At 41.5% G+C, this 27,439-nt stretch overlaps 1 protein-coding gene across 23 annotated transcripts in view; it reads left to right on the top strand.

Moving 5' to 3' along the window:
• ATP9B (ATPase phospholipid transporting 9B (putative)) overlaps positions 1 to 27,439 on the top strand; it is a 249,713-nt gene that overhangs the window by 32,504 nt on the left and 189,770 nt on the right. For 20 of the 23 annotated variants that reach the window (XR_010407147.1, XR_010407148.1, XM_064577568.1 and 17 more), the window contains 3 exons: positions 2,013 to 2,163; positions 4,827 to 4,940; positions 12,752 to 12,860. Coding sequence is in view for 20 of the 23 variants with exons in the window: in XM_064577568.1 (XP_064433638.1) it covers positions 2,013 to 2,163; positions 4,827 to 4,940; positions 12,752 to 12,860 (374 nt within the window). In the remaining 3 variants the exon portion in view is untranslated. Of the gene's footprint in view, positions 1 to 2,012; positions 2,164 to 4,826; positions 4,941 to 12,751; positions 12,861 to 27,439 lie in introns of those variants that run through there. The other 3 variants (XM_064577581.1, XM_064577579.1, XM_064577582.1) reach the window with 1 other exon arrangement.

The following is a 27,439-nucleotide window of genomic DNA, read 5'->3' as shown; positions in this document are numbered from 1 at the left end:
CGATGCCTCATCTTAGGGAGGTCATTTACCTTTCTGGCCTCCCGTCTGTCCCGTGGAAGATGCGCGAGTCTCACATCGCTGTGGTGCCGCCGCAGGTGTCACACTGATTAAGCCCCGGGCAGGGAGGGGCCCCTCCCAGCTTGCATGGGGTGTCGTCTTGTGTGACGGGACCGTGAGGTGTCCGTGCCTCCGAGAACATGCCGTATGCAGCTAGATAAGAGGTTGGCGACGCAGAGCTACTGCCAGGAAGAACGAGGGAAGGAGCCCCTGGGGCTCTGGGCTGTGTGGGCTGGTGCCGCGGGGAGGGGTGGCTGTGGAGCCGTAAGTTTGCGGGCGGCAAGGTGCGTTGTGCCGCAGGGGAAGAAGCCTTGTCAGAAGCCTGACCTTGGCGCGGCCACATGGTAGAAGCAACAGGAGGTGAGAAATAGTAATTTGAAGCAGATTACATTTTATTGGAAGCCTTAATTTTTGTTTCATTCAAGCATGAGCAAGATCACATATCCCCAATATTTTACTGAAATCTACTTAACACCCACCCCCCGCCAACAAAAGGCAGTAAAGGCGGGAATACATACTGTGGCAATCTTAAATCACTTTAATAATATCCTGGTTTGTAACTGCTGGGATTTAAAAGTATCCATTATGTGGGGAGGATGCTCTCTGTCCTTAAAAGTTGGAGTGGGAGGGGTCCTGGGGGTGGTTTGGCACTGACCTGCTTGGTTGTGCCCCTGGCCCTCAGGATTGCCATCACAAGAGAGCTCCTCCAGGTAGCAGTGCTCCCAGTCCTGCGGGCGGGTGGGCGGGCGCGAGGTGGATGCCCACAGCTGGAGGGCGGACTCCTGTCCTTCTGGACTGAAGATTTTCTGTGCACAGCTGAGAGAGAGGCGGATACTCGGTGGAGGTACCCCAATCTCAGTGTACAGGATACCGCCGTGGGTGCCATGCAGAGTAGGCGATTTCCGAAGGTGGACGTCAGTGTGACTGGGGTAAAGGGCTGGTGCGCCCTCCCCACCTGCCATGGGAGACATGCAGTGATTTCAGGATGGAAGTCCTGATAGGCCAACTTCATTGTATCATCACACCTCCTGAGACTGATATTGTCACGCAAGATTTCCTGTTAACTTTCCAGCTGAGTCTGTCGCAGAGTGAAGTTCAGAGCGTCTGCCTTTTGGGGCTGGCTTGCTGTTGTAGCCCGGACTACACCTGGAAGATGCAGTTGAGCAGCCTCCCTTCATAAGCCGTTCTAGGTCTCCTTCTGCCATTTGGAGATTGGAGCAAAGCCAGATTGTTAACGCTGAAGTTTAAATTCACGATTATTATTTTGTGCTTAGTTCAGATGATGTTGATACCTTTTCACCATTTTCTTAAGTATTTTGAGAAAAGTTTATTCTCTCTATCCAAACACGATGGTTTGGATGTCCAGGAAGTGGAAGTGTGTGTGCTGCTGAAGTCCTGAGGCTGTGGCGCATGGACGGACGGGAAGAGAGCTTTAGCCCCAGTTAGCATGAGCGTCTCCTCTTAGACGTCAGTGTCCTTTCTCAATGCTGAATTGAGCCGTAAGTCTTAAGTTTATATTAATGCTACTAAAATGGTCCTCCATAAGAGAGGAAAAGAGGGATTACCTGAGAGAGTTGACGTCTGAGGACCTTTGTCATTGGATCACTGAGTGGTGTATTGAGAATTGCAAACGACACGGCTCTCCTTTTCTCCTCATAGAAGAGCATTGATTGCTTCAGAATCTTGATGGATTTGTCAGTAAGAGGGTCTAAACAGGGGAGATCATTTCCCTGAGGCTCTAGGAGTCATTATGCACTCATACAAGTCTCTTCCAGTGTTTCATGTCAAAGTTACTTCAGTATAACCTATTTTAAGATAACCTTTACAGATGAGCATTATATATGCTATCGGTGTCTGGTAAATACAGAAACAATCAGTATTGGCTCTAAATATGTAGAATTAATTTAAAAAATTTTTAAAAAGCATATATAATGAGTGTCTTTTGTTTCATGCAGTTGCTGTGATTGGCTGATAAATATTTGTCAAAGAAAGAGGGAACTGAAAGCTCGCACAGTGTGGCTTGGATATCCTGAAAAGTGTGAAGAAAAGCATCCCAGAAATTCTATAAAAAATCAAAAATACAATGTATTTACCTTTATACCTGGGGTAAGACTATTACATTCTTAAGAATGAGTTTCATATCAGAGATTGCTAGCTCCTTTTGTTTTCACTGTTTATTTTTTTTATTTTTTCCCCCCTCTTAATTGTGTCATGTCCAAATCAGTGACCTTTTGCTTTTGAACCATTCATGTTTCAAATAGTTGTTAAACAATTCATGCACACTTTTAATGGGTACATCATGGAGTTCAATATGAGAAAATTTATAGTTTGACTTCAGTCCTAGATAAACATATTTATATTATTGTAGAAATAACCAAGTAAGCCTAAATTAAATTATCAAAAAATAAGTCGTAAGTTTTGTTTGGAGGTGAAGTGGAATGTTAAGTTTAAAGCCTGCCAAGGAACTTCATGATGAAAGTAAAATAGTTTTTTATACAAACATGACTCAGTAACAAAATATCTGTAAGCATTTATAGATAATATTTTCTGCTTCACATTATAAATTTTAGGCCATGTTATATTGTTATATCATTAGTTATCTTTAATTAGGTATTATGTTAAGTGTAAATAACGAAGTTTATTTCATTACTTTTTTTGTTGCTAGTGACATTTTTGGCTTAAGTTACAAAACTGAGTATGTATTTAGGATGATTGACTAATTTTTGTTTTTTTGTACATCATTTCCTACTTTTATAGACCAATTTATTCATCTGTCTAAAGGCAAAAGGAAGCTGGTACTGGTTATATTTCTGTATCAAAGTTTCTGACACATTCTAGTTATTCGCTCTTATGCTGTTTACAAGAAAATCTCTTGGTAAAGTGAAGTAAGGGCTGTTTTATTTTTCATGTTTTAATTTAAATAATCACGCTGATTTTATACTGGGCATTGATTGCCCCTCGCCACCCTCCCCCATCCATCTAATAGTTGGCGAATGCTTCATATCTAATTAACTCTTCAGTAAAACACACAAAACTACTGTCTCCATCATTAAAAGACAGCTCTTTTGTCAGGACAATAAAATGTAAGCTGTCTTTCAGGCAGATAAATATTCTCATCTTTATTGAATGAAGCTACAGTTTTCTTTAAATTTTAAATACTCGCAGATGGGCGAAGCATTGTACATTTTCCTGAAGGTCACAGAGTTCATTCAGTAGACAACAGAGTGTTGACTACAGTGGCCTTAAGGCCACAGTGCAGCCTCGCTCTGCCCAGAGCACACCCCTGCCGCCCAGCAGGGTGGGCCGTGTCCTGGGGGCACCTGTTGGTGTGGCTGCTCCACTGTGAGCGTGTGAATTCTCATTCTTAGAATGTCTCTTAAATTAGGCTTTTCATCTAAAACGTAGTATTTTAGAAACATGTGGTAATTGCACAGTAGGAATTCTATGCCATTTTTAGCACAAATGGCAATTTTTGAATTGCTAATAGATATAATTTATGCTAACTGAGATTTTAAAGAAATCACTGAGGAAAAAGAGCTTTCTCTCCTGCTGAGATTAATTTATGAAATGACTCAAAACATCTTTAGACAGCAATTGAATATGATTATGAATATAAACGTGTTACCAATGTAGCTGATTTTTGAGTTGCACAAACAACTGTATGGTAATGTAGAAAACTTCATTATATAAAAACTGTGGTTCCAGACTCTTTAAGTCAACAATAAGTACTTAACCCATTGCTCTGCTCTTGTTAAAATTTCCATACCCTCCAAGTTGCATATAAAATGGCATCCAAGGAGATTTTGATTTGGAAGTTGCAAGGTTGTAAGTTTAATTGCAATTATAGTGTGCCATTTGAATTATTCTCATCTATAAACATGAGATTTGTTCCATTTTGATTTTCAATTTAAATTTAATAATTTGAGAATTTGTAAATAGAAGTCTGTTATATACTGGATCTTGGGTTTTCTTCCTTAAAGATAACTCTGTTTGAATTAAAAAACAAAAAGTTGCAGGATTTGCATTCCTAAAATTTTATTGAATGATACTTATTTTGTATTTGAAAATATTATTGCAGATCAACTGCCAAGAGATTATAAAGAATATATAGGTTGCTGTCTTCCTGAATTGATGTGCAATTCACATACTTTTTTGTCATTATTTCTTATACTTCGAGAGAAGTAAATAGAAGAGATGAAGGCAGTTTCTGTGAAGTCATATTGTGTATGTTTTGCTTGTTCACTCAGTTATTTTAAAGCTACCCAGATGTTCATGTTCAGAAACATGGCTATTATATTTATTTTTTACCATTTCATAAATATAAGGTTAATAGAACTTTCCCATTGTAAGAGTTTCTGAGTTATCAAGATATGCATTTGTGTGTATATAAATAATGTATTTATTGACTTAGTAACACTGGGAAGGTTTCGCTATCTCATTTGCTTTGATATACATACAGAGATTTACAGAGGAGTGTGCAAAACTGGAAATTGTATACAAGTAAATCAAAACTTTTAGAGGATGCTTTTAACATAATTGGAAGTTCTAATTGTTTTTTCAGTATATTTTAAATATAATTTTAAATAAATATATATGTAATTTGGTTACTGGAAAGCCAGTGTCAAAATTACTTAATTTACTGTAACTCAGGGCATATTCTCACTGTTTGATGGAAATGTAGTTAGATATTGTGCTGATTTAATTATTTAATTGAAGTTTTAAAGGTTGTCCTTGGAGAGATTGTGTTAATTTTTTCTTTTCCTTTTTAGGTTTTATATGAACAATTCAAGTTTTTCTTGAATCTCTATTTTCTGGTAGTATCCTGCTCACAGTTTGTACCAGCATTGAAAATAGGCTATCTCTACACCTACTGGGCTCCTCTGGTAAAAGAAAAGATTTTTGAAATTAAGTTAAATTATTAATATTTAGTATTTGGTTTTCAGAGTGGAGATGGTTGAAGGATGAAGTGATCAGGTTTTCAGAAGCATGATACTGCTGCTATGTACCTTTGGGCTTCGCAGCCTTGCAGGGGCGTCGGGCTGTGCGCTGCCTGTGCGTCTTGGCTCAGGGGCCACTGGGCACCTTTGCTGGCGGGCGTGGGGGTGGTCTCCATGGGGCATCCTGTACGTGCCCTGCAATACAAGGTCTGTCTCACCAGCCTGGCTCCCCCTGTGCCGATGGCGCTGTTGGGAATGATGGGGTGGGGTCTCCTCAGTGACTCTCTTGGCATCCTGGTAGATGGGCACTTCTTCCCTTTTGGCTGAAGTATCTCAGTCAGTGAAGTCCAGACGGTTCCTGGTTGGCAGCTCAGCTCAGTGTGTGAAAGTTTTTGAAAGGCAGATGACACTTAGCATGAAATATTTCAACTTCAAACATAATGCTGTTTTAATGGCTTGATGCTGTTTGCCAGTAATTTTCATTAATTTTCAGCTTATACAGGCAAAATGTGTGCCTTCTTTCTTCCTCTCACCTGGAAAAATGTGCTGCTTCCTTTTGGGCAGATTACCAGCATAATCCAGTCAAGAAAACATAGTGAAAGGGCAGGGCTGGCATCCCCCACCTAAGCGCTCCCTTCAGAACTGGACATCTGATCAGCATGCTCCCGACTTAATCTCTTCTGGTTGGTGCCGCCCTGGCCCCCCAGAGAGGGTCTTCTCAGACGCACCGGGGAGGACTGGCAGAGGGGGCCGAAATCTCCCTGACAGGGTCCCTTCAAGCAGCCCCTCCTGCTCCCATCCACACAGACTTTCGAGTAGCATGGATTTGAGCGGTGGAAGTAACTGCATTGTCCTACAAATACAAAATCACCGAATGAATGAATACATGTCCACTCTTTAAATTAGCAAGGTTGGAAGACATTGGGGTTATTTAACTAGGGTGGTCAAGGAAGGCCCCTCTGAGGGGTGGCACTCAGATGCTATCCAGATGACAGAGTGGCTGGGCCGTGTGCAGAACACGGAAAAGAGATGTGCAGGCCAAGGGAGCCGGGGTGCTGGGGTGCTGCTGGAGCGTGGGGACGTGGGGACTGTGATGGATGGGAGGTCAGTGGGGGCTCCCATTTCCTCCTGAGTGGGAGAGGGAGCTGTCTGTCTCTCTAGGTGTCACACAGCACACAAAGGACACTGGAGCTCAGACCCCTGTTGTCACAGTTGGTTCAGGCCAGGTGGCTCTGGACAGAGGACAGAGACTGTTTTCTTTTTTCCTCGCGCCTTTCTTCCCCCTGCAGGCAACTTCTCTTCTGCATTTGAGATTCAGTTGTTATATCTCTCTTAATAATTTTACTACTTATGTTTGGATCACTAAAATAATAGTATTGTTTGCATGCTTTAAAAAATCTATATAAAGATTATCTTACTGTATGCTTCCTGTTGCATCATGCTTTTTTGGCTTAACATTGATTTATAAAATGGATCCATGATGACACATTCACTTTTCACTTCTCTGAAGTATTCCATTGGGTGAATATGTCCATCTTCCCAGAAAAGGAGACTTTGAGGTTTCTTCTCATTTTTCACAGTTACAGACTTTGCTATAATGGTCATTGTGATTGTACATTGTTCCCTGGGCACGTGAGCCGGAGACCCCTTAGGCTGTGTGCATCCTGGAAGTCTGATTGGCAGACTGCTCCTTACCTTTCCCAGTTTCCAATAAAAGCAGTGTAGCATTACAGAAATTTTAGAGCATAGAGAAAATACGTGCTCATCCTAAAGACACGACTGTACTTAAAATTTCAATGTTTATTTCTGGCCACTTTTTCTACCCCCGGCTTCACGAGGTTGCCCTGAATCCCTTCAGTATCACTCCCATCATGGGTTGAAATTCACTTTATCTGTGATATTCTCAGAACACAACATCTTCTTAAAAATCTAACGTAGAATGTGTTCATTTCTGTTTGCTTTTGCATCTTTTCCTATTAACTGTGATCTAAGTAGCTTTTAACCGAAGAGAATGTTAGTTTTAGATGGATTCCTGATGAGGAATTCATGCACAGAATTGACTGTCGGCCAGAGCTGGAGTGAGAGCGTGCGTATGAGCGTCGGTGCCTGTCCTTCCTGGGCTTCCATGTGATGTTTACGTCCTCTGACTCGATTGTCAGCTGGAGGTGTTGGAAGTACTTAGTCCTTCTCTTGTCGGCGTGTGAGAATTAATGATGGCGTTTACAGAAGTGCCTCGGTCAGCCCCTGCTGCGGTGTTCAGGGAAGGGACGTTGTTACTCTGCTGCACTTGCGTGTCAGGGGCCACAAAGAAAGGTGAAAAGCCCATTTTTCCCATTTGAGTACGCTTCATGTTGCCTTGTGACACGCCTGGCCAGCTTCTCATGTCCCTGCTCTCCTACCGCCCCGTCAGACCTCAGAAGTGGTCTGCTTTATGAAGCCGTGTCCTGTTGTTCTTTGGTTGGGTAGCAGCCACGATCGATGCCTTTCATCAGATAATCAGGACTGAAGATTTGTTAGTATCTGTGCTTGCACTGCTGTATACATCTTAACCTCTGATTTAGCAAAACTCTTAAAAAGGTGATGTGTCCATTAGATTCACCTTTGAATCCAAGAGGCAGGCTGAGGTATATTGGTTCCTTGATCCAAACTCACCTAAGAAAAAAATTTTTTAAACTGAAAATTCAGATATTATATACAGAAGATCTTTTTTATTAATCTAGGCAAACTTAACCTTTAAACTAAATCTACATCTAAAATGTGTAAATGTACACACACACACACACACACATATACTATATATATTATTATTTTTTTAAATAAAGGAGGTATGCTTCAGCGGGATTCTTTCCTAGCTCCTGATTCCTTGCTCTTTCTTGCCCACTGTGTTTGGCCCTGGCCTTTGTCGAGGGCCTGCACTAGCATGTGGTCCTTACACACACACTCAGCGTTTGACGTCTTTTCTCTGCCTGCTTTCTCAGGTTCTGTAAGTACCTGTAAGGTTGCTCAGAGAAAGGAATTAGTTAGCATTTCCCAATTCCTCTTTGCCAGAAACCTGCCAGTGGAGCATAAAACCATCACATAGCTGGTGGTTATAAAATCTTACGTCTGACGTCCACTAATTTTAAACAAGGCACTTCACATTTGTTCTGCTCTCCACCTCAAGGGTATTTCTGAAGACAGTGATGGTTTAATAATCTTTCTATATCAAGCACTCTGGCAATGTTATTTACCAGCTTCAGCTCTGATCTAATTTCTGTTATATTTTGCCTTAGAACAGGAGAGCAAACTGAAAATAAGTGATTTTACTGCGTTCTTGTGTCAGAAAGAAGGTTACCTTTTGCATCATTCAGTTTCTACAGCAGCTCTTTGAGGAAAAGCTAGTGTAATCAGAGTAACAAAATGGATTGTAATGCTTCTATCAGAGTTAATCAGGTAGACTAGATCTAGCCATGCAGGCGGTTCTTAGATAAAGGAAGTCTGGATTGTTAACACTGCATCTTCCACGTAAGCTGGGTTCCTGGTATTTTGTTAATGGAAAGTCAGATAGACTGCGTAGGTGAGCGGCCAGTCTGCGAGGACTCTGCTTTTTGGTCCTTCTGTCCACTCTTTCTTCTGAGAGTCTCTGCATGTTGGAGGTGTGGGTGGAGTACGGAAAGGAGGAACCAGATCAGCTACTTGGGCTTATACCTCCTGCTGTCCAGAGACGAGCATGCTCAACATAAGCTGCACATTTAGTGTGACCTTTGCCGAAGTACGTGTGCTGCTGGTGTCTCAGTCTCCCTGTCTGAAGTAGAGCTGAGGGTACACACCTTGTAAGGTTTCTGTGGCATTTGAAAGGTAACTTACTCAGAATACGTAGAGAAGTCTCTGGCGTGGTTAAACTGATACTATAATATATAGTAGAATTTTTTCTCATTTTATAAAATACCTCTTGTTTTGGCACTTACTCCACATGGCCCCTGGGCCATCTGGAGAAGAAGGAAGAAGGAATTCTACTCTGTGGCACAAGATTTAGTCCCGGCCCACGGACCGGCTGTGTGACACATTCCTGTCAGGCATTGTGACTGACAGACCTGATGCACAAATACTGTGGTTTCGCTGTGAAATGCTGTCACCCTCTTGGGTTTGCTTTTGGCTCTTCTAGGTGGCATTACTGTAGCTTCCATCTTTGACCTGCTTGGTGCTGAGGCCATGGGAAGGTCCAGGTACTCCTGTGGAGCCGCTTGTCCACACCTTCCATAGGCCACCGGTCTGTTCTGATCCAGTTACGACCCAGTAGATCTAAACTCTGAAGGCGGAGGCCCATGTGTGGTAGACTCCAGTTGTTAAGAAGGAAACGGTGGCATGGCATCTCTTGCGCCTTTCTGGTCATCTGCTTTATGTTGCAGGGCTGGCTCTTGGGGCTTTTCTCAGGGTAGATATGCCAGCGACGGACGTGGTGGTATGGGAGTGACACCTCTTGGTTGTGGCTGGTCCTACACATCTGTCCTGTATTCAGGTAAACCTTAGATTTGGGGTGTGGCCCAGAGCAGCTTGTAGGTACTAGCAGTCTTTGCCTGTGACCAGGGCTCTGTCCCCTTGAAGAGTGCTTAACTCCTGTTTCAGAAGTTGGGACCTGCCCCTATTTGGTAATCTTCTCTAATATTACTGCTATAGAAATGAGAGTTTATTTCCACTCCCTGAGTTCTTGAAAGCACTAGGAACTATTACATTTTGTGGCTTATAATTGATGAATGGAGAAGTAACTTTTGCTGTCTTTAAGCCATACGTGTCCTGGGTGAAAGTTAGATTGACCTGGAGAGTCTAGATGACATATATATGTGTGGGCCTGTTCCTTGGACAGGAGAGGTGAAAGTACACATTCCAGGCAGGGCTCGAGCAAATCTGTAGCGCAGAAAACCTTCCAGGTGATGGTGCTACGTTAGCCTGATTCGGAGCCACTCCTTTAACAATACTATCTTCAGTCTCTAAGGAACAGAGGCTCGACAGCCATTCTCCCCTCTCTCTCTCAGGGCGAGGCGGTCACAAGTAGAATTGTAAGAAATTACGTATACACTGTGAACATGGGTCTGCAACAGTAAATATTCTCCTGCATGAGAATGGCTGCATAGAACTGTATTTCCTCCTTCGGTGGATGCGTATGTTTCATGTTACTAAAACTAAGTTGAGACTCAGAGCTTTTGTTTTTAAAGTGGTATCGTCTTCCCACCTGAGACTAACCGCATCTTTGAATTAAGGAGATACAGTATTTCAACATATGAGTGTACCATGAATTTCCTATTTATAGACATGCAGGTTATTTCCAGTTTTTTATATTTGATGCTGCTGGGATCCTTGTTTTGTTTTGTTTTGTTTTTTAGGGTAAGTTTCCAGAAGTGAAACTGTTTGGTTAAAGTGTGTGCAAATTTTAAGGCTTTTGATAACACTATATTTGTTAAAAGAATATTTTGGTATCTCCTGCTTTGGATTTTCATAGTTTTTTCTTTGTCTTCCTGTACTAAAAGACATCTAGATAGAAAGGAAAGAAGGAAATATGGCTCTTTTCACAGTGGCATGATCTTGTACGTTGGGAAGTCTGAGGTGTCCACACACACAGAAATGTTAGAACTAATAAATGAGGTAGTAAGGTTGTAGGGTACAAGATAGATACACAAAAACCACTTGTATTTCTGTATACCAGCAACGAGCATCTGAAAATGAAATTAGGGTAACAGTTCCATTTATAGTGGCATCAGAAAGAAAAAAATAGGAATAGATTTAGCTAAAATACAGGGTTGCCTGTTGGAAACTAATAAAACATTTTTTTAAAAAAAAATCAAAGATCTAAATAAATAAAAGTCATCCCGTGTTCAGGAATTGAAAGACAGTATTGTTACAGTGACAGCACTCTCCAAATTGATCTGCACATTCAGTACAATCTCTGTCAAAATCCCACTTGGCTTTTTGGCAGAAACTCACGAGCTGATTCTAAAATTCATGTGGAAATGCAGGAGACCCAGAGTAGCCAGTGCAACCTAGAAAAGAAGATCAGCATTGGAGGACTCCTGCTTCCCCATTTCAGAGCTCATTTCAAAGCCACAGTAATCAAGAAGGTGTGGGACTGGCAGAAGGATAGATGAATAGACCAAGGAATACAACGTAGAGTCCAGGAATAAACCTTTACACTCATGACAGATTGGTTTTCGGCAAGGATGCTAAGACCGTTCGGTGGACCGTTCAGTGCACTCAACGAATGGTGCTGGGGCACCTGGACAGCTGGATGTGAAAGAATGAAGTTGGGCCCGTCCCTCAGGTCATACCCAGAAAACCACTCGTAAGGGATCATAGACCTCAGTGGAAGAGCTAAAACTGTAAGACTCCTGGAGGAAAACAGAGGCAAATTTTTGTGATCTTGGACGGTAAAAGCCCAAGTGACTAAAGAAAAACTTAAATAAATTGTATTTATCAAAATTAAAAACTTTTGGACATCAGAGGATACCATCAGGAAAATAAAATGATAACCTAGAGTGGGGGAAAATATTTGTAATCTCACATATGCTAATCACATGTCTAACGAGGTATTTGTTTCCAGAATAATACGAAGAGCTCTTACAGCTTCACAGTGAAAAGACAAATGACACCGTTAACAGTGGGTGTAGGATCTGAACACACATTTATCCCAGGAAGATATGAATGGCCAATAAGCTCCTGTTAGGGGGTATAACCACTTTGGGAGGCAGCTTGGCCGTTCATCAAAATGCTAAACAGGCCACCTCACCCAGAAGAGGCAAATTCATAGAGACAGAAAGTTGGACTACTGGTTGCCAGGGGTTGGGGGCTGGAGGGGGATGAGGGTGACCACTGTCCAGTGTGGGGTGTCTCTCTCTTTGGGGTGATGAGAATAGTCTATGGTCAGATGGTGGTGATGGTACAACTCTGAGTGTAGCAGGGAGGATCAGCTTTGAGTAAACGCAAGGGCTCACCTGATGTGGCCTGTTGGTGACACAGACACAGCCCGGGAGTGACAGACTATTGTCCTTTGAGGGCAGTTGTCCAGTGTTGGGTCACTCACAGAGTAGCCTGGGGAATGCACGTCAGTGTAACATGCAGCCTTCTGAAGAGTCTGGCCGTAGAGAGGTAGACTGGAAGAGTATTCACCCTCGGAAAACACGAGTGTAGCCCTGAGATGTCAGCCACGTGTCAGGGGAATAACGGACTTCACGACAGGCACAAGCACATCAGCGTTGATTTGTGTGGCCTCAAGCTGACCTGTTGAGGTTTTGCTCACAAAGCGGGATAAGCCTGCGCAGGAGGAGGCTGTCGTGGTGGGATTGCGCCGCGTTCCTTCCTGCGTCCTTCCACCAGCAGGATTCAAGTGCAGAAAGCATGAGATTTTATCTCAGCCTTTGGTAATTTGATATTTAAAGGCTCGAGCGTTCTAAATATAATTCCTGGGTTGGTTTTTTGTTTGTTTTTTTTTTTTCAGATTGTTGATTTCTTTTTTCTTTGGGTTACTAAGTATTTTCTGATGTTTAGCTTGAAGTACATGTTATGATATGAATTTTAAAAAATTATTTGGGAATAGGGAGAATTGTAAATCTTTTAGTATGTATTCCTCTTGTAGTGTTGCATTATTTTTGTCCTTTTGTTTTCATTTATGTTTTAGAAGTAATATAAATTGAGGGAGGAAAAGTAAAACTGCTTGGTTAAAGAATAGTCCCTTAACTTTTTTGTTAAAGCTAGTTTTCTCAAATACTATATTTTATTTTGTTTTATAGGGATTTGTTTTGGCTGTTACTATCATGAGGGAAGCAATTGATGAATTTCGGCGTTTTCAGCGAGACAAGGAAGTGAATTCACAGCTCTACAGCAAGCTTACAGTAAGAGGTTAGCAAGACCCTTTTGATCTAGCTTATCATTTGCTAACTAATCATCATTTTAGAGTTAACATAAGTGAAAGAAAACATGTCTTAATTCTGTTAGAAAATAGTATGTGATTACGTATGGTATCTAATTTTTTTTAATAATCTAATGTCTACAATTTCAAGAGAACACATGTGAAACCTAACTGGTGTATGCACATTTTCTGTGACTATCACCTACCCAAAATCTGTTTGTGTTCTATTTAAACACAATCATAAAGGTCGGACAGACATCTGGTACCATGGCCTTAAGTGAAGGGAACTTGGAGCACCTACAGTAAATGTCATGATCCAAAGTGATAGCTGCTTTATGTCCATTTCTCCTTCACTTCATTCAGGGCTTTAAGCCTTCCCTAATTTTATGTTTTTAAAGAGCTTATTTCTTTGGTCTCTCAGTCCCAGTGGAAAAGAAGCGATGTGTAGAGGAGTGTGGGAGAAGCCGTTATAGGCGGGCATTATGCCTGTCGAAAAGTGACACCATGACAGTCATTACCTCAGCAGGGGACTGTGAAGGGGGGTACTGAAGAGCTAGACAAGTATTCATAATAACTTGGAAGCTGCTTATAAAATGAGGTTTAGAGTGGAGTTTGTATCTTCTGTTTACATGTTGGACATTTGTACACTGAATTTATTTATTTGAAATAATTCTCCAAAAAATTTTTCTGTAGCTTATTGGGATGTATTTCATATAACATAAAGTTTATCCATTTAAAGTATACAGTTCAGTGGTTTTTGGTATGTTCACAGAGTTATGAAACTATCAGCACCATCTAATTTTGGAACTTTTTTTTTTTTAAAGACTTTATTTATTTATTCGACAGAGGAGAGCACAAGTAGGCAGAGTGGCAGGCAGAGGGAGAGGGAGAAGCAGACTCTCCGCCGAGCAGGGAGCCGGATGTGGGACTCGATCCCAGGACCCCAGGATCATGACCTGAGCTGAAGGCAGTTGCCCACCCGACTGAGCCACCCAGGCGCCCCTAATTTTGGAACATTTTTAACATTCTAGAAAGAAACTGAATATATTAGCCGTCATCCCATTCTTGCCCCTTCTGACCCTCTTCCAGGCCCAGGCAGCCCTCAGTCTGCTTTCTGTCTCCGTGGATTTGCCTCTTAGGACAGGTCACAGAAGTGGAATTGTGCAGTATGTGGGCTTTTGTCACAGGCTTCTTTCACTTGGCATCCTGTGTTCAAGGTTCATCGGTGTTGTGGCACCTTTCAGGCTTTATTTCTGTTTGTTGCCAAATAATACTCCACTCTGTGGTATTCCGTGTTGTGTTCACCCATTCATCTGTAGATGGACGTTTGGTTTGTTTCCACTCTAGGCTTTTGTAAATAATGCTGCTGCGAATGTCTGTATGTGAGTGTTTTTGTGTGAACATTGTTTTATTTCTTTTGTAAATATACCTAGAAGTGAAATTGCTGGATTATATGGTGACTATGTTTTTGATAAACTGCCAAGCTGTTTTCCTAATTGGCTACACCGTTTTGCATTCTCACTGGCAATGTGTGAAGGTTCCAGTTTCTCCACATCCTCATGGCACTGTTATTGTCTATCTTCTTTATTGTGGCCATCCTGTTGGGTGTGAAGTGGTATCTCACTGTGGCTTGATTAGTGTTTCCCCAATGACTAGTGATATTGAGCATCTTTTCATGTGCTTATTAGGTGTTTGTATGTCTTCTTTGGAGAGATGTTTATTCAGATTTTTTGCTTGCTTTTTTTTTTTTCCCTTGTGTGTACCTCTTTTAAGATACCACCTTTTTTTTTAAATTTTATTTTACTGTGTTATGTTAGTCACCATACATTACATCATTAGTTTTTGATGTACTGTTCCATGATTCATTGTTTGTGTATAACACCCAGTGCTCCATTCAATACGTGCCCTCGTTAATACCCATCACTGGGCTAACCCATCCCCGGGCTTACTGTTTTAACTGGGTTGTTTTTTTAATTATTGACTTGTAAGCATTCTTTATATAATCTGGATTTAGGTCTCTTGTCAGTATATGGTTTGGAAATATTTTGTCTCATTCTGTGGCATGTGTTTTCTTCTTCTCGGTGTCCTCTGACGCACAGAAGTTTTCATGTTGATGATGTCCGCCTCATCTGTGTTTTCTTTTGTTGCTTTTGCTTTTGGCATTGTAGCTGAGAAACGATTTACCAACCCAAGGTCACAAGGATTTACTTCTGTATTTTCTTCCAGGGATTTTATAGTTTTAGCTTTGACATTCAGATGTGTGATCCACTTTCATTTCATATTTTGTGTATGGTGTGTGATATGGGTCCACATTCCTTTGCATGTGAGTATCCAGTTGTCCCAGTACCATTTATTGAAAAGACTATTCTTTTGAGGTTAAATTGAATGATTATTAAGAAGCTTTGATGCTTAAAGCTGTGGCATGGTAGAGGTTAGGTGTGTTGTAGAAAAGAGGTAAGCTTGCGTTTTGGAAAAGAGAGTCCCCAGAATGGCCAGGCAAATTAGGTGTAACCTTGGTGTGTCTTTTTTAGAATATAGTATAGATCCCGGCTTATCTTTTAAATTGTTTTTAACTGTGGTATTTGGACTTTGTAGAGATTTGTTTCTGTGTATTAATTGTATCATTCAGAACTAAGTGGTATGGTGGTATCTGAGAAACTGGCAGAGGAGACAGTCCTGCATGCCCTTTCTTCCACAGAAACACGGAAAAGCCAAGCGCCTGCCATGAGGAATGCAGCCCACATTCTTGACTGGGGACTCTGGACCCTGCTCTGAAGGGAGTAGAGCAGGACTTACTTGCAGAGAATTGTGTCTGTCTGTCCAACCTGTCAGGGACACATGAAGGACGGGCTCAGGATGTCTTTCTTTCATGTAACTTGGATGTCACTCAGGGCAGAGGAGCCAAAAGCCAGTGGGCACTTCTCAAGCCTCTGTCAGGCTAAGGAGGCAGCGGTAGCTCGGGGCCACCACTGGTAGTCGACACACCGAACAGAGGGTCACATGCCAGGCTGAGGAAGCTGGAGAGGGGATTTCTTTGGAAAATTAGGGCATGTAAAAGTGCCTGTGTTTACTGGGGAGTTTTGAAAGCCATATCCAAGGCCAGCCCTGGATCACGCTCAGAAAAGACCCCGAGAAAGTGTTTTGCCTCTGGCCAGTCTCTAGGCTCAGTGCAAGCAGAGGTGAAGGCTCAGGCTGAGTTCCAGGCAGTCTGGCTCTGTGTTGGGGTCCCCAGCACAGAGGCAGTCTGCAACGATTGGGAGAGGTTGGTCTCACTTTCTCTCCTCTGTCCTTCTCCCTTTCTCCCTCCCTTGCTTCCTTCCTCCCTCCTCTCAGCTCTTTCCTTCTTCCCTCCCACCATCCTTCCCTTTCTTTCTTAGTCTCGCCCCCTCCCCATGCAAGGAAATCCTTTCCAAAACACTGGCTGGAAGACTTCTCAGTCCAGACATGACAAAGAATACACACTTCACAAAATGAGTCTAGAGAAGTCACCATACGTGCATGGCTACAGCATATACTGAACAACAAAACAAACCAAGAAGAGGGGGAAGGGACTGATTTCCTGAGTTACAAGATTATAATAGAGTGTACAGGTTTCCACAAAAAATTTACAGAATATGCAGAGAAACCATGTGGCCCAGTCACAGAGGAAATGAACAGAAACCGTCCCTGCAGAAGCCCAGATCCTGGACTTAGGAGACAAAGTCTAGATCAGCTGCCTTAAATCTGTCCAAGGAGCTAAAGGAAACAACTGGAAAAATGCTGAAAGAATTAGGAAAAATGATGGGTTTTTTTGTTTTGTTTTGTTTTTTAAGATTATATTTCTTTATTTGACAGAGAGAGATACAGCTAGAGAGGGAACACAAGCAGGGGGAGTGGGAGAGGGAGAAGCAGGCTTCCCGCGGAGCAGGGAGCCCGATGCTGGGCTCGATCCCAGGACCCTGGGATCATGACCTGAGCCGAAGGCAGACGCTTAACGACTGAGCCACCCAGGTGCCCCGAAAAATGATGTATTAACATGCAGAATACCAATAAAGGTATAGAAATTATAAAAGAAGCAAAAAGCAAAAATTCTGGTGCTGAAAAGTACAATAAACTAAAGGAAAAACTCACTGGGGAATGTCAGTAGCAGAGTTGAGCTGGCAGAAGAAGGAGTCAGTGACCTTGAACCTAGGTGATTTCAATAACTAGATAATTTCAAGTGGAATTATCCATTCTGAAGCAGAAGGAAGAGTGAAGGAAAATAAGCAGGTCCTAAGGGGCTTGTGGATAGTGCCAAGTGTACCAATGTGCACACAGTGGGCATCTCGGAAGGAGAGGAAGGGAGAAGGGAGAGAATGTTGTAGGGAAGAGTGGCCATTAACTTCCCAATTTGATGAAAGACATGACTACATATTCAGGAAAATCAGTGAATCCCTAGAAAGATAAATGCAAGGAAATCCGCACTGAGACACATGACAATCAAACTGTTGAAACCCGAGGACCAAGAGAAGATTCTGAAAGCAGCGAAGAGAGAAGCAGCAAGAGAGAAACACACAAGGAAGGGCTCTTGAGTCAGAAACCCTGGAGGTCAGAAGGAGGTCAGAAGGACCGGGGGGGGCGGGCAGCTGCTTAGTGGGCATGACACGTCCTTCTGTGGTGAGGAAAATGTTTTTGAGCTTGATAGAGTGGGTTGCACAACACCGTGAATGGACTCAGTGCTATATTATTCACTTTAAAATGGCTGGTTTTGTTATGTCATTGTCACCTAAAAATAGTGAAAAATGTTGAAGAAGGCATACTAATCTTATGTCTTTTACACTTCCGTGACACTCCAACTCAGAATATTTTAAAAATAATTGTCAGTGGGTTTACTTCAGAGACAAATGCAAATTTACCTCTTTAGTGTCAGGTAACTTGCTCATTTGCATAACCAGCATTCGAGGTAGGTTGGCTTGTCTCCACGTTACAGGTGAGGGACCGGAAGCTCAGGCCAAGTGATTTGCCCTGAGCCACTGCAGTTTTGGTAGAGTTCATATTTGAACCTGGACCATTGTGATGTCACACCCAGTGTTCTTTCAGCTGCGGTGCTTTGCTCTGTGGCTGGTTATTCTGATGCAAATGACTGATAAGTAAAATCTGGGATGTAAAAAAAAAATGCATGTATATGCTCATTGACTTTAGTTTGAAATTTGTTTTCTTGTCAAGAATATTTTACGTTCATCTCCTTAATTTCTAATATTTCGTAGTGATCTGTTGTTTGAATGGCATTGATGACTGTTTCCTTATGTGACTTAACTGTGGTTGTTATATCATATATACAGCACTTGAACTTTTTGTATTTGGAGTTCTTAAGCACATTCTTGTAGAAATACTCTGGGAAAGTGTTCTCTGCTGTATGTTTTCTGTGGAAAAGGAAAGCCACGTCCACTTTTAAGTATGCTCCTATCTGTGGGGTGCTTTGTTAGAAGCAGAGAATGTTTTAACTGGTATGCAATGTCAGTCAACACTGAGATTCTTATTTTTATTTATTTAAGTTTATTTATTTATTGTTTTAGCCATCTCTGTACTCAGTGTGGGGCTCAGACTCACGACCGTGAGATCAGGGGTGTCGTGTGTTTCCTGCGGATCCAGCTGCGTGCCCCAACACAGACACCGTTGAGTTAGCTGCATGTGTTGTTGCCTGAGAAGCTGCTTCTCCTGCCGTGTGGGAATTCTCTGTGTCTGCTGCTGCCCCTGTCCCTGCTTTCTCCCTGTTTGTGACTGCTTTATTCTTCATGTTTAGCCCAATGGATCTGAGTCATCTGAGTCATCTGAGTCAGAGCCTTGCAGGAGAGTACGAAATTGTTGGCAGCTCTTACAGAAATCCCTGACGAGGACTTTGAATTGTGGGGCCATTCTGTACTCGGATTCCTTTTACCTCTTGCTCAGGAGAGGTGTCTGAACTGCACACTTGGCTGCAGTCATTCCGCCGGCTGGCTCTCAGTTCAGTTCCCCATAGTCCCTAAGGACCCAGTGTGTGTGAGACACTGTGATGACCTCACGGGATTCAAACATGAGTAAGTCCTGGACGACGCTTTTTAAAGCGTTCATGCACTGTTCTAGCAGGGACGATAAATTCAGAGTTTTGTTTTGTCTTAATCAGCCACCAGATCTCAGCAGGACAACATCGTGTCACCCACTGTTGGTGGATATTCCAAATTTACACCTAAAGCTAATGTGGGACTTTAGATTCAGAAATAGATCTGGAATTCTGTGACTGTAGAACGATGTGGGTGACTGCAGGTGATGACTGCAGTCGTCTTAGCTGTTTCTTGTCATGGTTACGGCATTTTGTTGTTTAACATGCTTTCTAGTATTCAGACGTAGGAGAGAGAGGGAAGTCTTGTTTTTGAACATCGTGTGCATTGTGCGTGTGTGCACATGTGTGTATGCGAGGAAGAACATTTACATATTTACATGCTTCTGGTGTTCCAGTTTCCTTGCCAAAAAGGAACTTTATCCACAGAAAGAGGCCGTGTCCTTTATTCCTGTTTTAGCATCTTTGATCCTTACTGTCAACACTGTTGCCATGTACTTGTTAAAATTCTTAGTAGCTTTTTTTTTTTTACATAAAATATCATGAATTATCTTAATGAAATTCTGTCATCTTTTAATGAAATTGTGTGTCATAGTTATTCTTGAAAAATCAAGTGATCTTAAAATCCCTCTTTACTGCCTTTTACACTTTGTGGGCGATGTGCACTTTCACAGGGAAATCCTAATGTGTAACTGGTTTCATGAGTTACTGAATGTTCCACTTGGTAAGAAGGATTTCCTTTTGTGACAGTCATGTCTTCAGATAGTTGGGTTTTTTAAAAAATAGTATTCTCAAATGTTAGCAGAATTTTCCCATCAGAAATTGCCTGAGAGCTGATAAACTCAGAAGTAGTTAGAGTGGATTGTCGCCGTGCAGTCCGCGGAGAGGCATCGGTGACTTTCCTTCTCTTATTCGAGTGGTTTCATCTCTCAGTGGTCCACTTTTGTGACAGTGCAGATGAAGAACAGTGGGTACTTGGAAGTCCTTTCTGTGTATTTTCTGTATGTGGTCCGAGCAGTCCCTTGATAAATGTGCTCACCTTCTCACGTGTTTATGTCATGTGGTCTTCTTTCCTGTCTGTGGTCTGAGCAGCGTTTGGAAAGCATCCACAGAAGAATGTTCAGTATACATTACTACATTTGTACCATATAATAGTAGTTCTTGATCCTAGTGTGTGTCAGGCATACACACACACAGTTGAGATTTGTTACCTCGTCTGTTCAGTTCTCCGTGGCTGTACCGAGGGGGACATAGATTCCCGGAACTAGATATGTACTTGTTACCCTCCTCACCAGTCTTTCTTCCTCACGTCACCCTAAGAGGATCTGTATGAGCTTATTTCTTCACGATATTCATACACAGTGTTTTTTATTGCATTGTTTGGAGACTAGGGGCCACAAGAAAGTAACGGAAAACACTGGCTAGCACAAAGTACCTTCTCCCAGGTGAGAAGGAATCGTTGTTTTGTGTGTAGGTACGTATATGTGCTAGTATCCGGGACCTCCCTCTGCTACTTGGTGTCACTCTGGGAGTCACCCTTAATTATCGGGTTCTCAGCCGTGTTCATACCGCAGTTTTCTCCCAAGTTACGTAGGGCAGCTGGCATATGTAGGGACTCAGGAAATGGGATGACACACGAGGCATTTCCAGATCAAATGTGAAAAGTTTGAAGCCTGATCTTGTCAGCCAGCTGCCCATTGAGGGTTCCCTTTTCCTGACGTCCTTGCCCACTTTACTTTCTTTAACTTGCCAACTTTCATGGTGAAAAATGCTCTCCTTGTGGTTTGCTTGCTGCTTACCTTTTAACATTTGATTGTTCATTTTGATCTTCGATAAAAGTTTATTCATCTTTTTTTCATACATCCATCTTTACCTTTTCATAATTTCTCTAAGAGAAATTTATCTGGTGACAAATATTTTTGTCTTGTTTGACTCATTTTTGTATCTTTTTCTTTTAAATGTAGATAAATCTGTACTTTTTATGTATGCAAATCTGATCTTTTCCTTTGTGGTTTTTACTTCAATCTTAGAAGGTCCATTCAGCCCCGATGTAAATGAGTGTTTTAATCTCCCTACAGTGTTTCTGTGTGTTCATTTTCCGTAGCCACTTGTAATTTTACGTATCAGGTGTACGTTGTATGGAGAAGGGATCTGTCTTCTTTTTTCTCCCCAAATGTTTAGTTAGTTCCTTTCAAACCAGTTATTAATGTTGTTACAGTTCTTTTCTCAGAGCTTGGAGAAATGCGTCAGATTTGTTTGGGCCCTTTCCTTCGCTTTCTTGTCTGCTCCACTGACTCATCCAGATTTCCGTGCCAGTTCCATTCCAGTTTTAAATAATGTTCTTTTTTAGCATGTTCTAGTGTCTTGGAAAATCTTTCCCTCGCTCCCTCCTCCCCTCCTTTCCTCCATCAGTTATTTTTCTTTTTCATTTTTTTCTTGTTTTCCCTGAGAAACATGAAACACTTTAAATATAAGATTATTGGGAGTTTTTCTTTCTGCTCGTGAGTTAGACCAGTGGCATCGAAACCTCATAAATAGGCTCATGGTTGCTTGCCGTCTTCATCTGTTGATTTCTCCATTCTTCTACCAAGGATCGATGTCAGCCTCCACACTTGGGAGTATTTGAGCCGTAAGAAACTGCCGTGGGACTACTGAAAATCTAAGGAAATGAGCGACTAGGGGCAATTTTGAACCACCTTTAGTTCATATACCTCTTAGTAGTAATGTCACCATGCTGATTCATGTAGGGCCTTGGAGTTTTTGTACCTTTGTAGGCCCAGGAGAGAGGAAGGCTTTTTCATAAAGCTTCTGGTTTTTGTGTTTGAGAGTCTTAGAACTTGTTAATTATGGACTGTTCATATTAACAATATTTTGTATTTTAACATTTGGTAGATGTATAACAATTCTTTCTAAGCACAGAAAACAAAGATTAGACATTTCTCTTATGCAAATACCAGCAGGCTTAACCAAGACTTTGAAGTGTCCTATCAGTAGTAAGACCATAAAAATTTTCATTTGTACCTGTTAGTTGAGAAAATATTTAGTATTGAGATACTTAATAATTTTTCAAACCCTTGTACTTTTCTACAAAATCTTTAGTTAACACAGTGAATTGCTATTGATACTTATTTCATTATTTAGTTCTGCATATTGCTTCAGGCAAAAGATGTGTGCATTGGTGGGCTATAAAATCGTCTGTATGGATAGGCCCTCTGGCAGCTTCTGAATTCTGTTGGTAATTACATGGATGGTATAGACTGTTTTAGCTAGGGACATCATTTTAGAGGGGAAGTGGTTGCCTAATAGAACTGATCCAGTAAAGAACATTATGTGCTTTAAATGTTTCTTACCACGATAGAATATTTTATTATTTCTATATTCTTTCTAAAGCTATCTAATTTTTTTTTTACTGATGGAACAAGAAAAAGATTTGTGTTTAACTTGAGTGTCTCAATTTTTTTGTTATTGCTCAACAATGCTTTTTAAAACTACTCTAATTATTGCTAGTGAATGTTTAAGAGTAAAAATTGGTTACTTCCAGCAAGATGCTTTATAACCCTCACCCCAAAACAGCAGTATTTCCTTTTTTTTTTTTTTTTTTTTTTAATTTCCTAGGCTGTAATTACTACCATTCAGACATCACTGTATTTGATCTCGCTCTGCTTTATGTCAGCTCTCTGGAGTGTAGGTTTCCTGTGGGCAGGGCCTTGCCCATTTTGTTCCCACTTTTGTCCCCAGCCTGTGTTGGGGGAGGGATACCACATGCCTCCCTGCCCCCGCCTGCCTTCAGCTGAAGTCAGAAGGGGCCATCCAGCTGGAGCAGAGTCCTGGCCTGTGTGCTCCAGGATGGGTTTCACAGGGCCTTTGCTTCCATCACTTACCGGGGACAGCCTCAGACTGTAAAGCGCCCTTCATCGTCATGAGACTTTGTCCGTCTGTGTTCATACCCTTGCCTTTTCTGCTGTGTCTCTAGCCCTCAGGTTCCTTCCCTGCCTCTGGCTCCCACTGCAGACCGCTCCGGTGTACCTGGTGTAGCTTCCGGACTTCACTGAGTGCGCTCTTCCTCTGCAGGCCTGTCACGTGCTCGTGGCTGTTCAACCAGGGCCTAGGGCTGCTTCACCTGGCGCAAGGCACTCCTCCTGTCTTTCCCTCTTACTCCCTCGTACGCCTGATCCAGCGGTTTTCAACTGCCGATTCCTTGGTCTTAACGCATTCACGCTGCTTCCAGCCCCTGTCATGTTCTAGCTGATGAAGTTTGATTTGGCAGTTTTTTCCCTTAGGATTGTGCTTTTGCTTTCTTATTTAAGAACTCTTGGCCTAATTCAAGTTCACAAAGATTTTCTGCTATGTTTCTGCTATGTTTCTTCTTCTAGAAGTTCTTTGGTTTTAGGGTTTGCCTTCTGTATATCCATTTTGAGTAAATTTTTGTACCAGTACCCGGTGTGCGTCTAAGTACTTTTTTCTCATGTGGCTATCCAAATGCTTCTAGCACCATGTTTTGGAAAAGTGATCTTTTTCACATGGCATTGCCTTACACTTTTGTCAAAAACCAGTTGTCTTTTGGGGAGCCTGGGTGGCTCAGTCGGTTAAGCGTCTGCTTTTGGCTCAGGTCATGATCTCAGGGTCCTGGGATCGAGCCCCATGTCGGGCTCCCTGCTCAGCGGGGAGTCTGCTTCTCCCTCTCCCTCTGCTGCTTCCCCTGCTTGTGCTCTCTCACTCTGTCTTTCTCTCTCAAATAAATAAATAAAATCTTTAAAAAAAATCAGTTGTCGGGGTGCCTGGGTGGCTCAGATGGTTGAGCGTCTGCTTTCGGCTCAGGTCATGATCCCAGGGTCCTGGGATCGAGTCCCGCATCGGGCTCCCTGCTGGGTGGAGAGCCTGCTTCTCCCTCTGCCTCTGCCCTTCTCTCTCTCTCTCTCTCTCTCTGACTCTCATGAATAAATAAATAAATAACAAAAAAGAAAAAGAAAAAGAAATAAAAAAATAAAAAAAATCAGTTGTCTTTTATCTGTAGGTTTATTTCTGGACTCTCCTCCATTTATCTGTTTGTCTCTCTTTATGCTAATACCATTCTTTTTTGATTACTGTTGCTTTATAATAATTCTTAAAATCAGGTAGTGTTTTCCCTTCAACTTTGTTTCTCATTTTCAGAGTCTGGTCTAGGTCCTGTGTATTTCAATATGACTTTTAGAATCAGCTTGTCAATTTCTGTAAAAAATGCCTGCTGGGATTTTGACTGCGATTTCATTGAATCTATAGATAAATTTGAGGGAGAATTAACATCTTATTAATACTAAGTCTTCTGACCCATGAATGAAATAGATCTTTCCCTTTATTTAAGTCTTAAAATTTCTCTCAGCGATATTTCTTTTCAGAGTATAGGTCTCTTTTAAAATATAGTTTACTTATGTATGTAAATAAATGTATTAATTACATTTCCCAGCTACCCACTTTGCTTCATAATACATGTTAAATTAGGCTTCTACCTCCTCAGCCACTTAAAGTGTTGAGAGAGTTGGTGGGGGGTGCTGGTCCCACCCAAACAACAAAGACAAGCCGAACAACCTGCTAATGTAGTTAGTGTGCAGTTGCCTGCCCGGGAACTACACATGTCATCCGCTGTTGACCTTCTAGAGTGCCCTTTATATGTGATCAGTTCCTTTTTTAAGAAGTTGCTTAATTATCTTCCGCTCTTACTGCCTGTGTGTGTTTTGTTGGGAAAGAAGTAATTAATTTTCATCCTTATTTGGTCATCTGTGTCTAGTTCAGTGTGGCTTATATAGCTACTTTGCCATGAGTCCATTACGACATTTGACTCATTTAACTGATTAAGAATAGATTGGTCATAAACTTCTCTTGTTTTGAAGTGGGGTAAGTTTGTTCGATGCATTTGCAAAAAAAAACTAAGTGTCATAAAAGTATATTTCAGTTATGCTTTGAACCTGTCCCAGGATCTGGGTTCAGTAGGCACTGTGGTGTTAGTCTGTTCATAGCAGAGCAGCACATTGTTAGAGGTGTGCGTGCATTCTGCTGGTGCTCGTGTGGGTCCCCGAAGGCTTTGGGAGGCTCTGTTTGCTGTGGCATTAAGGAGGGCTGTGAAGGGAGGGCTTCCAGTCAAAAGAAACAGCATGTATAGAGAACTTGGGCCCCAGAGAGTTGTAGGATACAGTGCCAAAAGCAAATGTAGACCGTTTTAAAGCCAGAAAATTAATTTGAGATTAGTTGTGAAGAACATATGTATAATGATGTAAATCTGAATTATCTTCTAAGTAATTGTCAAATAGTGGAGATTTTTTGGGTGGAGATAAACATAATCCTTAGTTTTGCCAACCAGTTCATCTGGAATTCATATTGAATTAGGGAGTTGATAGTAATGGAGACCATTTAGTAGAATATTCTCTTTATTCAGGTAAAAAATGAATAGCACTGAGATTGGTGGGCAGGGTCTATGTTTAAGAAGCTTTGGAGTAAGAATAAGTAGTCCTTTGAGTTACTTCTTGATCTTTCAAAGAAGCCTGTGAAACTTGGTTCATGCAACAAGCCAGGCAAATGCTTTCCTTCTGTGAGAAACATGTAAGCTGCTACACTTTGGAAGCATGGTGGCTGGGAACATTTATTGCTAGGAGGAGGGCTCAATGGAAGGATTTCATTGCAGTAGTTTAGAGAGAGGGAAGGATGGTTGTTAACCTTACTTGGTAACATTCACTGTTAACCATTTTGTCAGAAAGGAAAAGGCCAGAGCTTGTACTCTAGGTAAATTGAAAACAGTGTTTTTAAGAACAACTGTCCTTAGGTATAAAGTACTGGCCTATACATTGTTACTATATTTAGAACTTGCTTCTCTCAAATGTAGCTCTGAAGTTATTAAATTTTATTTTATTAATATTTTATTTATTTATTTGACAAGAGAGAGACACAGCGAGAGAGGGAACACAAGCAGGAGGAGTGGGAGAGGGAGAAGCAGGCTTCCCGCTGAGCAGGATGCCTAACGCGGGACTCGATCCCAGGACCCTGGGATCATGACCTGAGCCGAAGGCAGACGCTCAACGACTGAGCCACCCAGGCGCCCCTGAAATTATTAAATTTTAAATGCCCATTTCAGAAACACTTTGCGTTGTTGATGGCTCTATTGGGTTGTGAGAGCAGGTGGCAGTTCTGTCTTTGTGCTGTGACATGTAAGATTTAGGGATTTTCTTTTGTTATCAGTCCCCCAACTCTGATAATAGTATGTTACTAGGGTCAGCTGTCAGCTCAGTTCACAAAGGGTGGCCGGAAATCAAACCGTTCTTGTGGGCATGAGCTGTTCCCATTGGGCAGCGAGGGTCACGGTGCTGGGCTGTCACTCGAGGGGGTCAGGTGCCTGGGGAGCAGGTAATGTTCCTCCATCTTTTCTGTCTAATGCCCTGACTGCTCGTGAAGAAAGAGAAGTCAGTGAGTTCATGGGACCAAGGCTGTAAAGGAAGTACAAGGAGTCCCCTGCACAGAGATTAATTAAAATTGTTAGAGAGCCAAGAGCCATTAAGCAATTTGACCAATTCTTCAAAATTCAGAAGTGTGTACTCTGAGTAGGTATGTGAGGCAGATTGCCATACTGATTTGACATGATAGCCTTCTTCTGTTTTGTTCATATTGTCGTATTCTTAACGTGAGAACTTTCTGCACTGTATTTTACCTTCACCTGTCTTCCTTAAACATGTAATTGCAAGTAAGTTCCATAGAAACGAATAAAAATCACTATATAATGCCCCCAAACTAAAGGCTATTAAATATAGATTGTGTCTGTTATGTGACAGAGTAAGTAATATCTCTTTCTCAGAAATGTAAGATCTTGATTAAGGAGTCAGAAAAGGATATATTTTTCTGTTTCAAAATATGTATAAATTGTTTATAAATTTATTTTATCTTACAATTACAGCTATTTCTCTACCTCTCCTTTTTGAATGGGTCCATTATAAAGAATATAGAAAAGCAGAAGGAAGGAAAAGTGGATTGGATAGTAGGAGAGAAAATAAAATTAAGTGATAAGACAGGCATTCTATTCTGTTGAGTAATACTCAGCATGAGATCAGTGAGTAACTTTGCTGCCTGGTGCTTAGCTATAGAAAACATAATAGTGGGAGCACAGACATGAAGCTTGAAGGGACCAAATGAAAAAATAATTAAAATAGACATTCTTTTGTAAGTATACTTTCTGGCTATTAATAGACATATACTTATCACTTACGAAGATATCTTAAGATTTGTTTCACATGTAATTTTAAAGAACATTGCTATTTTATAATATGAATAAAAAAATAGCCCCCCCCCACTAGTTCTAGTCCTTATGTGTTTATTGCATATTTGAGGAACATGGAAAAATATAATCGTTACAAAACTTTTTTTGATGTCCTGAAAACATCTTTAGGAACAGGTGTGGCACTGATGAAACTCAGCTGCCAAGAAGTATTTAGGAAATAAGTTTGTAATAAGTTGAATATGGTCTAAAAGTCAGTGGTATGGCTGGTAATGTTTTTG

This window comes from Mirounga angustirostris, unplaced genomic scaffold (genome assembly GCF_029215605.1).
Source record: "Mirounga angustirostris isolate CCGP_5_RB_7025 unplaced genomic scaffold, mMirAng1.0.hap1 SCAF_14, whole genome shotgun sequence".
NCBI lineage: Eukaryota > Metazoa > Chordata > Mammalia > Carnivora > Phocidae > Mirounga > Mirounga angustirostris.
The sequence above is the reverse complement of the archived record's forward strand: the minus strand, read 5'-3'. Positions and strand labels throughout refer to the sequence as shown.